The sequence below is a fragment of the Cervus elaphus genome, chromosome 14 (assembly GCF_910594005.1).
Source record: "Cervus elaphus chromosome 14, mCerEla1.1, whole genome shotgun sequence".
NCBI classification, from domain to species: Eukaryota; Metazoa; Chordata; class Mammalia; order Artiodactyla; family Cervidae; genus Cervus; species Cervus elaphus.
This window is the reverse complement of record NC_057828.1, coordinates 44,151,620-44,168,558: the sequence shown is the minus strand read 5'-3', so window position 1 is coordinate 44,168,558 and position 16,939 is coordinate 44,151,620. Positions and strand designations below refer to the sequence as shown.

The 16,939-nt window shown below is 49.8% G+C and overlaps 1 protein-coding gene across 5 annotated transcripts; it reads left to right on the top strand.

Moving 5' to 3' along the window:
* Nucleotides 1–397: 397 nt before the first annotated feature.
* FBXO6 (F-box protein 6) lies at nt 398–16,935 on the top strand. 5 transcript variants are annotated; one of them, XM_043923417.1, is made up of 8 exons: nt 423–547; nt 3,133–3,279; nt 8,769–8,954; nt 12,341–12,635; nt 14,495–14,621; nt 15,140–15,235; nt 16,173–16,308; nt 16,519–16,935. In XM_043923417.1, exons 4-8 carry the CDS (start codon nt 12,371–12,373, stop codon nt 16,690–16,692), a joined length of 798 nt encoding a protein of 265 aa, XP_043779352.1. In that variant the 5' UTR covers nt 423–547; nt 3,133–3,279; nt 8,769–8,954; nt 12,341–12,370; the 3' UTR covers nt 16,693–16,935. The 5 variants fall into 5 exon arrangements, with proteins under 5 accessions (XP_043779356.1, XP_043779352.1, XP_043779351.1 ...); XM_043923416.1 differs by lacking the exon at nt 423–547 and adding an exon at nt 637–729; XM_043923419.1 differs by lacking the exon at nt 423–547 and adding an exon at nt 765–904.
* Nucleotides 16,936–16,939: the final 4 nt, after the last annotated feature.

Sequence of the window (16,939 nt, the reverse complement as noted above, 5' to 3'; positions counted from 1 at the left end):
AAAGTGAAAGTCGCTCAGTCGTGTCCGACTCTTTGCGACCCCATGGACTATACAGTCCATGGAATTCTCTAGACCAGAATACTGGAGTGGCCAGCGTTTCCCTTCTCCAAGGGATCGTCCCAGCCCAGGGATCAAACCCAGGTCTCCTGCATTGCAGGCGGATTCTTTACCAGTTGAGCCACAAGGGAAGCCCTGAATAGGGAAAGGAATTAACTTAATCCTAACAAAAAAACACAGAGTGGATTTTACCTTTGAGTTAATTGAGGCTGCCCGAGAGATGGTAGGAGCCAAGCGCAAGGCCAGAGTTTCAGCAGTCTCCCTCCAGACCCACTTCGCTCCGGGGGTCCAGGGATCCCGGGTAGATGTGTCTAAGGAGTGGCCCCAGAGGGGAGGAGCTGGATCAGGAGGCGGCTCCGGCTTCCCCGGAAGGAGGAGAGAAGGTCGGCCCCCGCCGCTAAGCCGCCCGCCGCCTAGAAGGGAACGCTTGAGGTCTGGAGCTCCCCCGACGCGGCCCTGGCCCTGAGAACCCCAGAATCCCTGGCACACGGTGGGTGAAGGGGTTCCGGCGCTGGGTTGGCGAGGTCTCAGGAGCGGCGCAGAGGGAAGCGGCCGGAGCGCGGCGCGTGACGCAGTCGCGGGGCGGGGCGAGAGCGCGCGGCGTCTAGGAGGCCGCAGGCTCCAGGCCGATCCCCAGCTCCGGTCCCGCGGAGCGCGCCGCCCCGCGACCAGGTCTCAGCCCAGCCGGGGGACGGGTAGGGGGGTGACAGGCGTGGGAGGGGGCTTGGATGTCAGGCACTGCGGGTCTCCGGTTCTCCCAACGTTGACCGAGCCCGAGGACGCCGTCACTGGCGGACCGACACCCACGGCAGGCGGAGAGGGACGGAGGGAGCCGCTTCCGGGCATGGTAGGGGCGTGGCGGGGGCGGAGCCCATCGCCGGGGTCTGGTCGCCGCGGCGCGGAATCGCTCGCCTCCGGGCCTGGCTGTCCCGGAGCATCCTCGGTTTCCGGGGCCCCTCCCACCTCACCTCCAGACCAGCGCCCTGGCCAGGAGACAGTCTAGGGACTCTGGGCACCGTCACTCCCACGGGCCTGGGACGGGGCCAGACTTACCCAAGCCTCAGCTTTCGCTTTCGGAAATAGGCTTAGTAACAGGGTCTCAGGGGGTTCTTAGGAGAGTCTAGGGAGAAAAGGCTAGTGTGTGGCTTCTGGACTGGTACGCAGGAAGCCCAGTAGGTGCGAGAGGCTGCTTCGTAGCGCTGATGCGCTGATGTAGACGTTTCCACTTAAGAGTGCCTCAGGATGACCTTCACCCACCCACCCCGACCCCCCGCTACCCCCGCTGCAGTCAGGCTTTGGGGATGGGGTCCAGTAATAATGTGGGTTGCCATGCCCTCCCTCAGGGGATCTTCTCCGCCCAGGGATCGAACCCGCGTCTTTTATGTCTCCTGCTTTGGCAGGCAGGTTCTTTACCGCTAGTGCCACCTGATGTTGTTAGTCGCTCAGTCATGTCCAACTCTTTGCAACCCCACGGACTTTAGCCCACCAATCTCCTCTGTCCATGGGATTCTCCAGGCAGGAATACTAAAATGGGTTGCCATTTCCTTCTTCAGGGATCTTCCCGACCCAGGAATGGAACCTGGGTCTCCTGCATTGCAGGCAGATTCTTCACTGTCTGAGCCACCTGAGAAGCCCAGTAACATGGGACCAGACTTTGGACCACAGGTTAAGACACCTCTAACTTGGAGATCCAACCAGTCCATCCTAAAGGAGATCAGTCCTGGGTGTTCATTGGAAGGACTGATGTTGAAGCTGAAACTCCAATACTTTGGCCACCTGATGCGAAGAGCTGACTCATTTGAAAAGACCCCGATGCTGGGAAAGATTGAGGATGGGAGGAGAAGGGGACGACAGAGGATGAGATGGTTGGATGGCATCACCAACTCAGTGGACATGAGTTTGGATAAACTCCGGGAGTTGGTGATGGACAGGGAGGCCTGGCGTGCTGCGGTTCATGGGGTCGCAAAAAGTCATGCACGACTGAGAGACTACACTTTCGCTTTTCACTTTCATGCACTGGAGGAGGAAATGGCAACCCACGCCAGTGTTCTTGCCCGGAGAATCCCAGGGATGGAGGAGCCTGGTAGGCTGCTATCTGTGGGGTCGCACAGAGTCAGACACGACTGACACAACTTAGCAGCAGCAGCAGCCCAAGGGACCAGGGGACTGTAGGAGCCAGGCTTGAGGCCAGAGTTTCAACAGTCTTTGTCCAGGCGGGGGCCCACCTCCCTCCCTGCATCCAGGAAACCAGGGTAGAGGTCTAGGGAGTGGCCCCGCAGGCCAGGGGCTAGGTCAGGAGGACTCTGGCTTCCCAGAGGGAGGAGGAAGCAGAGAGAAGGTGAGTCCTTGCAGGAGCTAACAAGTTCCTTGTGGTGGTGGTGGTTTAGTCACTAAGTTATGGCCACCTCTTTTGCGACCCCATGGACTGTAGCCCACCAGGTTCCTGTCCATGGGATTTACCAAGCAAGAATCCTGGAGCGGGTTGCCATTTCCTACTCCAGGGTATCTTCTCGACCCGGGGACAAGTACCTTATTTGTTTATCTATTTCTCTAGTAATGGTAAAATGCTTCTACCTGGGCAGGTGCCAGTGTGCCCACCCTCATTTTTTATGGGATGAATGTGTTGAGAAGACTGAACTGTGTGAAAATTAATAAAGGGAAACTGATAGTACAATCCCAGCATCAAGAGGCATACTGAGCATTTCTGGCAGAAAGTGACAATACTACTGCAAACAGGAGGCAAAAAAGAACTTATCCTAGTGAAAGTGACAATACTACTGCAAACAGAAAGCAAAAAAGATCTTCTCCTCGTTTGGCAACAGCTCAGCCAATGAGAGACTAACAACTCAACCAATGAAAAGCCATTATGCTTCCAACTCCTAGTGTCTTCCAGTGAATTTTTTTGTTTATAACAGCCCCACCCAACTTTCCCTTCTCTATGAAAAGAGTCCCTTCTCCTTTACTGAGCAGGACTTGTAAGTGGTTTGGTGAAGTTGCATAGCCTGAATTGCAGTTCTTTGCTGCTCCAAAATAAACCGGTTTTGCTAGTAAAAAACGACCATTTTACTGTTTTAGGTTAACTTTTCACGGAGGTTTCCACAGAGGTTTCACGGAGATCCAGGGAAGACCTTCCAACAACTCCAAGGCTGCTGAGCAAACAAGTGCCGCAACTCATAGAATCCACTGGGCTCATTACTTTCTTGCCAACCTGGCAGTTTGAGGGTAAGTTTTTCTCCTGGATCCGAGCTCCGCTCTTTCTGCGTTTTGAAGCTCTCCAGGCTTTATTTGGGGGCTTCCCTAGTAGTTTCAGACGGTAAAGCATCCGCCTGCAGTGCAGGAGACCCAGGTTCGATCCCTGGGTCAGGAAGACCCCCTGGAGAAGAAAATGGCAACCCACTCCAGTGTTCTTGCCTGGAAAATCCCGTGGACAGAGGAGTGTGGTGGGCTACAGTCCATGGGGTAGCAGAGTCGGACACAACTGAGCAACTAACACACAGGCTTTATTTGGAATCAATTTGAAGGCGCCATCCTTTTTTTATTAAGGCTTTGTTTGTCTGTGAGTATTTGGTTAGCTCTTAGGCCTCACTCCATGTTGAAGTCAGACTGTTCTAGTGGAACTGTGCTAGCTTCCAGCCCGACTACTTTTGGAACCAGGCTTTTCCTATTGAAACTGTGCTAATATTTGGCCTGGAGGCTGTTTAAGAATGATTCTTTTGTTCCAGAGAAAAAGCCCTGAAAAATAGGATCCTGGTTATATAAAAATGTTTTGAGGGTGCTTCCCTTTTCAGGGATCCGAGGCAATTTTATGTTAAAAAAAAACCTGCTGTCTCTCCTTACAAGCATTTTTAACTAAATGGACCAACCGAAACAGATGTAATTTAGAACATCAGTGACCAATGTAGGAAACTTTTGAACCCCCCAAATTTCCTTTCTTAAAATTGTTCAAAGTAACTGAAGCAAACATTAAAGACAAAACAGTTTCTGAGGTCTTCGTCTACCCCGTCTTCTTTGTCTGTGGATGCTGGCTTCCCGATGCTCCCTCACTCTGAACCTATTGGAACATGCTCCTTAAAGTTAATCTTCTGAGGATTGAAATAAATCTCAGATTACCTATGTTCCCTGGACCAATTGTGAGCCATAGTTAAAGCATTTCCTAAAGTAACTGAGGATCCCCCATAGGTTTGCTGGAGATTTTAATACAGTTTTTCAAACCTGCCAGTCTGGTTTCTCAGATTTATATCAGTCCACGTGCTTGTTGGTGAGTGTCAAGTAAACACTGGATGTTCCCCATGGGAACATTCTGGAAGGGTTTTAGTAGAGCAAACCCCTACCTTTTGGCAAGAGGCTATAGCACTCATTGAAAACCTCCACTGAGCAATGACAGTAGCTTTTCCTAAGCCTGTTGATTGGAACAAAATGCAGCCTTACACACAAAAATCTGATGATGATTCTGTTCATGATTAGTCTAATCGACCTAAGGTTAATTTTTTTAAATGTATGTATTTTATTGACGTATGGTTGACTTACAATGTTTCAGGTGCACAACAAGGTGGTTCAGTTATACAAATACACTTATATTATTTTTGAAATTATTTTCCATCATGTGTTGTTACAAGATATTGACTATAGTTCACTATGCTATACAGTAAACCTTTGTTGCTTATTGTGTATCTATTTTTTAATTAAAAATCTAGCATTCTATTCATACTAAGTCAAACAAGTGAAATCAAAATGTCATAAATTTTTTAGTTAGGCAAAAATTCATAAGTTTTATAAAATATATATATTATACATATTTGTATATGTATACAAAAGCTCTTCTGCTACACTTGATAAAGGCTTGAGAAAGAACGTCAGAAAAAAAAGAGTTGGAGAACATAAACTAAATGAAATGGGAACACTGAATATGAAATAGAAAAAGTGAAACAAACTAGATAAAAGTAAAAGATCATCATATGCCCAGTTGTTTTTAAACAATGACTGCTCATTAGAAGCATTTCTGGTGCTCTGGAGGAGAAAAGCAATCCCTGAGCATTTGTATGATTTCAGGTTATTTTTAAAGAAATATTCAACTTCCTTCAGATGTTGAGTCCCCTTGGGTAACCGTTACTTCCATGTTTATTAATGGACTGAACTGGGATCTTTTTCTTTTAGTTAAAAGCATGAGGATGGAATGGGAAACTGTGTCCACTCTTATATTCATTTGGTAAATCAGCTTACTTGCTCCCTAAATGAGCCACCAGAAAGAAAGACCTCTAAAATTCTTAATCTTCAGCTCCAGCAAGTGTAGGTCCCTAAAGAGATCCAAAACCTTCTAGTTTCTGGTATTGCAGAGAATCAGGGTATCAGAAAAAAGATTTTTTACCAATTTAAGCATTTCAGGAGTTTTCAATCTTCTCATCAAGTCTCTCATCAGCCTTTCCAGTGTCCTCCTAATGCCCAGTGAAAGGGGTCCGAGAACTGCAGGGGCTCTTCCCAATCCTCCCTGTTCATTAGCTCCAAGAAACATCTCTCCAGATTAGGAAGGAATTTCTGTCCTTACTGAGAGCAGAGCCACACTCTTGGTGCTCAGCCCCACTGCAGAGAACTAATACAGTTCAGATAGGGGGTTTCTAATAACCCTCAACAGGCTCCTGTCTCCGAGCCTTTTCCCTTTTGTTTGGGCCTTTTGAGAGATACACACCCGTTCTCTTAGCTCCTCCAGCTCCATTCATTATTAGGTTAAGGCTTCTTGGAAGAGTATTATACCAGAATTTCTTCCTCCCAAAAAGAGGAAATAATTCTAGAATTTAACAGTAGCCATCAAAATAGCCAGCCAGGTAAATAAAAAGACCTTTTGACATCTTTTACTTGTTCTGTGTCTGACACTATGTGGGCTGATTCTGGAAATACCAATTGTTTGTCCCTGATGAATCAACTACTACCCTCCTTAAGGGCCAAATCTCAAACTGATACTGGCAAAATTCACAGTGTACCTCCCATTAAGATTCAAATAGATCCCTCTAAACTCTCTCCAGAATTAATCAATAGTCTATAAGTAAAAAAGCCCTTCAAGGTGTAAAGCCCATAATAGAAGATTTCAAGGCTCATGGTCTCATTATCCATTGCAATAATCCCTGTAATACCCCTATTTTACCCAAGGGGTAAAACCGAGATGCTGAAGATGGTTTGTCCAGGACCTCCAAGCATCAAACACTATTATCTCTCAACACCCAGCTGTTCCTAACCCCCACATGCTACTGACATCTGTTCCCTGTGGAAGCAAGTTTTTCACTGCGACTGATTTATGCAGTGTATTTTTCAGTACTCCAGTTGATAAAACTAACCAATAATCTTTTTGCCTTCACCTGGAATGGACAACAATACACCTGTACAGTGATGCCCCAGGGTTTCACAAAAAGTCCTTACTTTTCACATATCTTGAAAGCTGATTTAGATGATAAGTGATTTAGATTTTGCTTTGTTAAAATACTTGCTCTTGTGCTCTCCTTCTCAAACTTCCTCACAGGAAGACAGCATCCACCTGCTAAAACTTTGAGACATAAAGTCTCCAAAGAAAACCTGCACTCTGCTCAAACTCAGCTTTGATATCTAGAGCACGTGATCTTAGAACAGGGACTATGTTTGGATCCAGATAGGCTCCATAACGGGCTCCATGACATCCTGAACTTCCCCAGATCAAAAACTAAGCACCAGTTATGAGGCTTTCCCAGCCCTCTAGTTACTGTTGAAATCAGATTCCAAATTTCTCTCTATGGCTCAGCCCTTACGTGATTTATTAAAAACTGGTAAAGTTGACTCCGTTAATTGGAGAGGTCAAGATGATACAGCCTTTGAAGACTTAAAGAAAATCTTAGAGACCACCTGCCCTTGAACATCCTAATCACCAGCTTCCCTTTTTCCTCTTTGCATATGAGAAGGCAGGGACTGTCCTCAGAGCACTCACCCAAAAACATGGGGACCATCGTCAACCTGCAGGGTTTTGTAGCCAGCAGCTGGACCCTGTGGTGCAGGAATACCTCCCCGCCTCCACCCATGCCTCAGCCATTCCTGCCACTGTCCTCTGGTTAAGGCCACTGAAGAGATAACCATGGGATCCCATTCAACCACATTTGTACCCCAGGTAGTGGAAGCCCTCCAGAATTCTCATCCACTCAACAGTTTTCAGTCAGTTGTCTCACCTCATATAAAATCCTTTTGCTGACTGCTCCCCACATAACCCTTTCACATTTACTAATTTCTGCCCAGCTGCTCTTCTTCCCACCTTTACCACGAAACCCCTCAGCAGTGCCTGACCCTCACAGGTCACTCTTTGATTTAGAGGAGATGCCTCTAACCAATGCAGATTTTTCATGGTTTACTGATGGTCCTTATTTAAAGGGAGAAAACGGTAAAGACTGTGCTGTGTATGCTATTACAACTCCTTTTGATATTGTTGAAGCAACACCTTTGTTCATTGTTCAGTGACTAAATCCTGTCCAACTCTTTGCCACCCCATGGACTGCAACATGCCAGGCTTCCGTGTCCTTCACTGTCTCCCGGAGTTTGCTCAAACACATGTCCATTGAGTCGGTGATGCCATCCAACCATCTGATCCTCTCTCGCCCTCTTTTCCTCCTGTCCCCAATCTTTCCCAGCAACAGGGTCTTTGCATTAGGTGGCCAAAGTATTGGAGCTTCAGCATCAGTCCTTCCAGGGAATATTCAGGGTTGATTTCCTTTAGGATTGACTGGTTTGATCTCCTTGCAACATCTTTACCTATGGCTTAATTACCCTACAGGCTGAATTATATGTTTCTCACCGAGGCTTCTAAGTTTAGCAAAGGCAAAACTGCTTATATTTATACTGAGAGTCAGTATGCCTTTGGAGCAGCCTATGACTTTGGGATAACATGCGATCCCCTGGGCTGTAGCCTGCCAGGTTCTCCTCTCCTTAGGATTTTCCATGCAAGAATCCTGGAGTGGGTTGCCATTCCCTCCTCCAGGGGTTCTTCCCAACCCAGGGATCAATCCTCCGTCTCTATATCTCCTGCATTGCAGGCGAATTCTTTACCACTGAGTCACTATGGAAGTCCCCACAGCTGATAAAAAGAGATATATTTTAATATTGTGTGTGTTAGTCACTCAATTGTGTCCGACTCTTTGCGACCCCATGAACTATAGCCCACTAGGCTCCTCTGTCCATGAGATTCTCCAGGCAAGGATACTGGAGTGGGTTGCCATTTCCTTCTCCAGGGGATCTTCCCGACCCAAGGATTGAATGCAGGTCTCCTGCATTGCAGGCAGATTCTTTACCATTTGAGCTAACCGAGGAGCTCAGAAAAACAAAAATATATCTGTATCAGCTACTGGAATACTGGAGTGGGTTGCCATGCCCTCCTTGAGGGGATCTTCCCAACCCAGGGATCAAACCCAGGTCTCCCACACTGCAGGCAGATTCTTTACCATCCGAGCCACCAGTATTCTTGGGAAGCCTAAGAATACTGGAGTGGGTAGCCTATCCCTTCTTCAGGGGATCTTCCCAACCCAGAAATCGAACCAGGGTCTCCTGCATTGCCTGCAGATTCTTTACCAGCTGAGCTACTATGAAGAAGATTGCTCTACCAGAGCATTGTTATTTTTAATGAAAGCAATTAAGCCTTTATTATAAAATCTTCTTCATAGTGTGTTCTTGGGAGATGAAGACCTTAAGTATCACACCTTTCAATCTAGAGATTTCATCTATTGGAGAAGACACCTCAAGAAGGACTCTCTTCAGCCTCCCTGGAAAGGCCCCAACTGCTGCTAACCTCCCCTTGTGCTGCCAAACTCCAGAGAACAGACTCTTGGATTCATGTAACGCATCTAAAGAAAGCACCAGACCCTGACTGGACCTGCACACCATCTGGTGACCTGAAGGTAAAGATTTCCTGGAATTGAAGCAGATGACATCCAATGAGGCAGCTTGCCCCAGATGTCTAGACAAGGCCTGTTAGAGGGTTCAGTATTCACAGATGTGGCTGTCTTTCATCTAGACTATAAAACTGACCCTGGATTCTTAGCCAAATTCAGTCTCTGCATTTGCAACTTAAAATCTGTATCACTGATGAAACATTTGATTCCAAAGAGTTTCTTTGGAGATAACAATATTGTCTAATTACTCCGTGTTTATTCCTACACTGTGTCATTCCAAAGTTCTTGTTAATTCCTTCAGTTTTGAGCATGACTTTGCTTCCCATTTGGCACTCATGGTAAACAACCGCCTGCCAATGCAGGAGACAAAAGAGATTCGGGTTCAATCCCTGGGTGGGGAGGATCCCCTGGAGGAGGGCAGGGCAACCCACTCTAGTATTCTTGCCAGGAGAATCCCATGGACAGAGGAGCCTTGTGGGCTACAGTCCATAGGGTCACAAGAGTTGGACACAACTGAAGCGACTTAGCAACAAATTGCTGTATTCAGTCTTTTAAGATACAGACTTTTAGATGGGAAATTCCTGAGAGATCTCCTCCTGCCCACCCTGCCTTGATACTTAAATGTGACCACAATGGGTGTCCAATATGTGCACTTTCCCTCTGACATACGACAAGACACTCAGGAAGGGTCCTTGGTGGCATCCAGGGACAAAAGGTGATTCAACGCTAGTTAAAAAAACAAAAAACCCTGAGTCTTGATCAGGGATGCCTTGGAGAAAGATCTTGATCCAAAGGGAGAAATGTGAAAATTAATCAAGGGAAACCTTACTAAAATGGACTGGGGAGGACAGAAAGGGGAGTACTTGACAGTCGATACACATCCCAACAGGAAGCATCAATACAGATCTCCAGCAGGAAGTAACACTACTAGTGCCAGCAGAAGGAAGAAAATTTTTCTCCTTTCCTGGCAACAGCTTAGCCAATGGGAGACTGTCACAACTCAGTCATTGAAAAGTCACCATATTTGGAACTCCCAGTTTCCTTGAGCAAGCTTTATAACTATCCCTCCCAACTTCCATATCTCTTCTATAGAAGAATTCCCTCTCCTTTGCTTGGGCTTCCCTTGTGGCTCAGCTGGTGAAGAATCCGCCTGCAATGCAGGAGATCTGGGTTCTGGGTTGGGACGGTGCCCTGGAGAAGGGAACGGCTATCCACTCCAGTATTCTGGCCTGGAGAATTCCATGGACTGTATAGTCCATGAGGTCACAGTCTGACACGACTGACGGACTTTCACTTTCACTTTCTCCTTCAGAAGATTTACAAGTGGTTCACCAGTTGTATGTCCCAAATTGCAATTCTTTGCCAGTGTTAGTCTCAGTTGTGTCAGACTCTTTGTGACTCCATGGACTGTAGCCCACCAGGCTCCTCTGTCCGTGGACTGTTCCAGGCAAGAATACTGGAGTAGGTTGCCATGCCCTCCTCCAGGGGATCTTCCCAACCAAGGGATCGAACTTGGGTCTCCCACATTGCAGGCAAATTGTTTACCATCCAAGCCACCAAGGAAGCAGTTCTTTGCCACTCCGAAATAAATCTCTTCTGCTGGTAAAATATCTGGCTGTTTTATTGTTTTAGGTTAACAACTGCTTTTTTGGCCAAAGTCACCATGGAAAATGAGAAATCTCCCCAGTGTCCCTGCATGTGGGAGGAGACTATTCCCTCCCCCACCCATAAGCAGATAAGGCCCTGAGTGATAGTGGGTACAGGCCCACCTCACCCCCACCCCCTGAGGGAATCCCCTTAGACAGCTGGATAACCAGGATCCCCCCAGGCAAGATTCAGGCCAAGGTGGTGACACCACTCTAATTTTCCCAAAACCCTGTGCAATTCAGGACTCCCCTTGGTGACTCATTGATAAAGAATCTGCAGTGTAGGAGATCTGGGTTCAGTTCTTGGGTCGGAAAGATCCTCTGGAGAAGGAAATGGCTACCCACTCCAATATTCTTGCATGGAGAATCCCATGGACAGAAGAACCTGGCGGGCTACAGTCCACGGGGTCACAAAAGAGAGTCAGACATGACTAAGCAACTAAACAAGGACAAAAGAGTTAATGATGCTGTGGAGCACTTCTCAACCAGCCTTGTGCTCGATGCTTTACTTGTACCTACTCAGTCCTCCCAGCCCTTTTGAGGTCAGGACAGCTACTACCTCCATTTGGGGTGGTGGGGGGACTACCTTCCCGGGACAGGGAAGCCTGGTGTGCTGCAATCCATGGGGTCACAAAGAGCTGGACATGACTTAGCAACTAGACAACAATCTTCCCAGATAGTCATTGCAGGCCACAGCTGAAACACAAGCAATCTTGCATCTTCACCCTCAATCTGCTTTTCAGTTTCTGGGCATTTCAGAGTGACCTGAAGTCCAAGTCAGAACTGTCAGGGTTGTGGGGCGAGGGGTTGGGGGGAACTCCTCTGGGGGATATTTTATCACATTGGTTTTCCAAGCTAAAGTGAACAATTTGGGGAGAGGAAGTTTGTTATCTTGGGACTAGCCCATCACTTAAGTTGTGAGCTAGTCTGTGGATGCAATAAAGATTTTTTCTAACAGTGAATTCACAGCATTAAAATGATATCACTGCAAGCTTTTGCACAGCTTATAGACATCAGCATGGTCTTCGCAAAATCTTACAGTTCACCAGGCCCACCAACTAAAAATGAAGCCATTAATTTTTAATGGGGGGATGGAGCCTCTTAAAAAATTAGTCCCTGAAGACTTTATCAATATTATTATTGTACTCTTTCAAACGCGCATAACATGTGACCCCTTTATTGTGAAGGTCTACTGTATACTAGGGGCTTCCCTGGTAGCTCAGATAGTAAAGCATATGCCTACAATGTGGGAGACCCGGGTTTGATCCCTGGGTCAGGAAGATCCCCTGGAGAAGGAAATGGCAACCCACTCTAGTACTCTTACCTGGAGAATCCCATGGACTGAGGATCCTGGTAGGCTACAGTCCATGGGGTCGCAAAGAGTCGGACACGACTGAGCGATGTCACTTCACTTCACTGTATACTAATGTGTGTACTCAGTCGCTCAGTCGCGTCGGACTCTTTGCAACCCCATAGACTGTAGCCCAACAGACTCCTCCATCCCCAGGATTTCCCAGGCAAGAATATTGGAGTGGGTTGCCATTTCCTTCTCTGGGGGATCTTCCTGACCCAAACCCATGTCTCCTGCATTTCCTGCATTGGCAGGTGGGTTTTTTTACCACTGAGCCACCTGGGAAGGCCACCATGTACTAGAAGGGGGCTCAGATGTTCCCTGGCCCGGGTCCCTGGGGATCTGTGGGGTCCGCCTTCCTGGTCGGAGCTCATGACCACTGTTGCGTCCTACAGGCCTGTGTGTACACCTCATCCCCCGCAGCCATGGCCCTGGTCAGCATCAACCAGCTGCCTGAGAACATCCTGCTGGAGGTGTTCACGCACGTGCCCGCCCGCCAGCTGCTGCAGAACTGCCGCCCCGTGTGCTGCCTCTGGCGCGACCTCATTGACCTCGTGTCCCTCTGGAAGCGCAAGTGCCTGCGGGAGGGCTACGTCACCGAGGACTGGGACCAGCCTGTGGCCGACTGGAAGGTCTTCTACTTTCTGTGCAGTCTCCGCAGGAACCTGCTGCGCAACCCGTGTGCTGAAGGTGAGCGGGGGCTGCCTCCCTCCCTTTCCTGAACCTCAGGACCTTTGCACTTGCTGTTCCCACACTACCTGGACTATTCCCTCACTGTCCCCCACCCCCCTGCCCCAAAACCTGTCACTCTTCCTTGGTCCTTCTCATCCATCAGATCTCAGTTCAGAGATATGCCCTGATCCTGCATCTGAAAACAGTGCCCCCCTCATGTCACATCGCCCCATTTCCTTCCTTCATTGCACTAGTCATAACCTAGAATTACTCAGTTTCTTGGGTTTTTTTTTTCCCTCTGCTACAAATTTCAAGTTCCCGGGGCCTGACAGATCTTGCCACTTGGCAGCCCGTGTCCACATAGCAAGTGCTCAGGACACATTGGTTGAATGAATGAGCATACACCCTGCCCCCCTTCCCATCTAGTTCAGTCTTTGCTATCTAAGGGCTATGTGCAAGCTGGCTCTGTGCCTGGTCTGAGTCATTATCCTCCTGTCACCTCATGATACAGAGGAGGAAAATGAGGAATTTGAGAGGTGACTACAATCACATGGTTTGAGGCTCCAGTTTTGCCTATGTTCTCTTATATTTGCCAGGGTTTGTTTATTTTTTCTCCCTTCGTTAGCACCTTCATTTCACATCAGGCATCATGCTTCCTGCTGGGATGTAGCAGCAACTGATCAAGAGGCCTAGTCTGTACACTTAGGACCTTTTTCATGCTTGTTTTCTCTCTCTGTTCTCATGAGTGTCATGCAGGTTAGCCAAAGAAGAAAGGTAGGCTCCATTTTATAGGTGGGGAGTACGAGACCCCCCAAGATGAGTGTCTTGCCCAAAGATCTAGAACTGCCCAGCTTCTGGAGTCTGGTCCTGACTACTAATAGCCAGGCCCCATATAGGCCCCACTCAGTCTCCTGGCCTGCCCCAAATTCTGCTCAGAAGCTGCCCAGCAGGTCCAGGCCACCAGCTTGGCTCATCAAACCCTGCAGAGACGGCCACCCAGCCTTGCTCAGCTCTCCCTGTGGGCCTGCCTGGGCAGTAGCCCAGCTCCTGGATTTCTGAATTCTTCTGGTTCTCTGCTGGGGAGCCCCCAGGGAACCTGGGAAATAGATGTGGGCTCCTAGTAGAGGGAACAAAGGAGTGATTTTGAAAAGCTCCCCTGGTGATTGTTCTGGAAAGCCTGGAGAGGAATCAACTTGTTTCAGGGGAGACAGAAAGGATAGACTTATGCCTCCAAATCTACTCTGCCAACCTGGTGGGGAACCTGTCCACAAATACAGGGTTACTACACGGCACCAACCCAGAGGATGCCCGGCCCCTCAGTCCTCCCTCCTGCCCAGGGCAGCAGGTTCCCACCACCCACCAGCAGACCGCCTCGGATCTCAGTTACATAGCTGACCTCCCAGACGTCGACACTGGGGGGACTGCCAGAAAGTGGTCTGAGGTGGGATGAACTCATACTAACCGTTCAGAAGAGAATTACCCTCTCGGGCCCTGCATCATTCAGTGGTTTGAGAACTGAAACTTGGGTATTTCCCAGAGCCCCTCCAGCAATATGGAAGTGAGGAAAGTTTGGTTTAGAATTTCTGCTTATACTTTTTCTTTTTTTTTGCCCCCAGCTTCACATTAGGAATTTAGCCAGTCAGAAAAAGTTGGAAAGTGGGAGGGGAGGGTCCCGGATCAGAGCTGATGCGATAGGCTCAGGTCAGAATGTGGAGCAGTGGGGGGTGGGTCTTTGCAGAGTGGCTTCAAAGTGGCATGGGGGGCATGCCTTGAGATCTGAGCCTCCCCAACCCCTGCCCCGCCTCCCAAGACCAAGTGGAGAGGGCCAGGCTGAGCATTCACACAAGGGATCTCACTCGGGCTTCTGTTTTTCCTAGAGGATATGAGATCCTGGAAAATTGACTCCAACGGAGGGGACCAGTGGAAGGTGGAGAGCCTCCCTGGAGCACATGGCATAGACTTTCCTGACTCCAAAGTCAAGAAATACTTTGTCACGTCCTATGAGTAAGATAAACTGAGCCGAGAAGCTGTGTGGAGGGAGGAGGGTCCAGACACCTTCTGCCAAATCCCAAGGCCTAAGTGAGGGCCTGCCTATGAAGCTCCAGGGAGGGGGTTCCCAAAACCAGCTCACAGTCTACTGCTACCTAGAGCAGGAGTCAACTCAGTGGCCACGTTAAGAGGCAGCAGGGGTGGAGAGCAGTTTAAGGAGGCAGGGAGCCCATTTGGGTGGGGAGGCTAAGTCAGAGGCAGTACAGCCTGTCCCCAGTCTAGGGACCTGAGTTTACAGGTGCCCTCCTTAGGGTGCTAGGAGACTGGGCCTAAGGACTGGGGTGGATGCAGCCCAACACAAGTGGGTCAGGCTCCCCGCATGTTCCCCACAGGGCTGCCAGGAAGCAGGAGCCAGAGTCCACAGCAGCAGTGACTGGCCCGCAGTGATCGAGCGGGGACTCCTGGGCCCCTTAAACTACCCCGCTGGGTCCAGGCCATGCCTGCAAATGCATGCCTTTCCCTCTGCTCCCCAGCATGTGTCTCAAGTCCCAGCTGATAGACCTCAAAGCCGAGGGCTACTGGGAGGAGCTACTGGACAAGTTCCGGCCGGACATCGTGGTTAAGGACTGGTGAGTGCCCCCCCCACCCCGAGTCCCACACTCTGCAGCCCTCCCTCTTCTCTTCCTGAGATCCCCTGTAGGGAGTGCCCGTGGAACCCAGCAGTATCTTGGGGAATGGGTTGCCCTCCTTCCTGCTGATAGAGCCAGCACTTACTCATTGAGCACCTGCCTCCCACTACCACCACCGCCCTGCACCAGCAGATGTTAACCCCAGTTTACAGATGGGGAGACTGAGGCCTACAGATGAATTGTCACAAACAGGCACGGGAGCAAAAGATAGCAGAACCCAGCCTCCTTGGACCTCACAGATACTCACATGCCTCCTTGCCTGTCTGCCACCCCTGCCCCTTTAACTGTTCATCCCACGACTCTATCCCAGGCTCCTACTCTGTGCCCAGATAGGGTGGGCACAGGCTCTGCCCTGGCCTGGCTCAGGGCAGAAGCTGAGCCCCGGTGCCAGCCAGGCCCAACACTCTGAGGGCGGAGGGTGGGGTTTGAGGTGTGCAGAGCTACGGAGGTTTCAGAGGGTACAGTGGGACTGCCCAGAGGCTGAGTTCTGTGCCAGCCCCCATCACACAGGCCCTCCCTCCCAAACCTCCATGAAAATGTACAGGTGACACACATCTGACAGCCCAGGCCTTTATCTTTGTAAAGAGCCTGTCGCTTTTTAGGTTGAAAAAAGCGTTATGTTGGAAAAAAAAAAAGATTACGTTGAAATCTCCACTGGAACACCCAAGAAGGTTATTGCCCCTTTTCTCAGATGGGCTCATTGAGGCCCAGAGCAGACTATACCCCCAGGGGCACACGGAGCACTGCAGCCACCTGGGCCTCATGAGCAGAGCAGGGCAATGAAACTCGGAGCCCCAATTTATGGGCCTGCTGCCTGCTTGCTTCCAGGGCCGCCTCTGTCTTGGGGTGCCCTGTCCTGAGCCCCGCCCTCCCACAGGTTTGCCGCCAGAGCAGACTGTGGCTGCACCTACCACATCCGAGTACAGCTGACCTCAGCCGACTACCTCGTCCTGGCCTCCTTCGAGCCCCCGCCCGTGACCATCCACCAGTGGAATGATGCCAAGTGGACAGAGGTGAGGCCTCACCTGCTTGCCCCTCGCCACCTACTTCTCCCAAGGCCAGGATGGCAGGAAATCAGGAGCAGCCGCAGGGCCTGGGATGCCCCAGTCCACTGCCTGGAGCTCCTGCCTTCTGGGCTGGAGGCCCTCCCTTGCAGGACCTGGCTCCACCCTTCCCTTCTCCAGCTCCAGTCCTAGTGATTGCTCTCTCTCCCCTCCCTCCAGGTTTCCCACACCTTCTCGGATTACCCTCCAGGTGTCCGCCACATCCTCTTTCAGCATGGGGGCAAGGACACCCAGTTCTGGGCAGGCTGGTATGGGCCCCGCGTCACCAACAGCAGCGTCGTCATCAGCCACAGGGTGACCAGGAACCCGCCCCCTGCCGTGGCGCAGCCCTAGACCTTGCAGAGGCCAGAGGAGGCACCCCACCTGCCCTCCGCACTCCATCTCCACAAGCCATCTGACTGTCCTCTGACAGCCATCCATCCGTCCTCTGCCTGGGCCAGTCGAGTGCCAAAGGTCCCCTGCAGGCAAGAGCTGAGCCTGTAGGGGGCAGCCCCCGCTCTGACCTGCGGCAAACCCAGCTTGCGAACTTACTGTCAGGTAGCTCTGACTTTTTTGTTGTAATAAATGTTTTCAGCAAAAC

Coding starts and splice junctions, on each gene's coding strand:
- FBXO6 (XM_043923421.1), top strand. CDS start 12,371: ATGGCCCTGGTCAGCATCAACCAGCTGCCTGAGAACATCCTGCTGGAG. Junction 14,622..15,139: donor TACTTTGTCACGTCCTATGA/GTAAGATAAACT, acceptor TCTGCTCCCCAG/CATGTGTCTCAAGTCCCAGC. Junction 15,236..16,172: donor GACATCGTGGTTAAGGACTG/GTGAGTGCCCCC, acceptor GCCCTCCCACAG/GTTTGCCGCCAGAGCAGACT.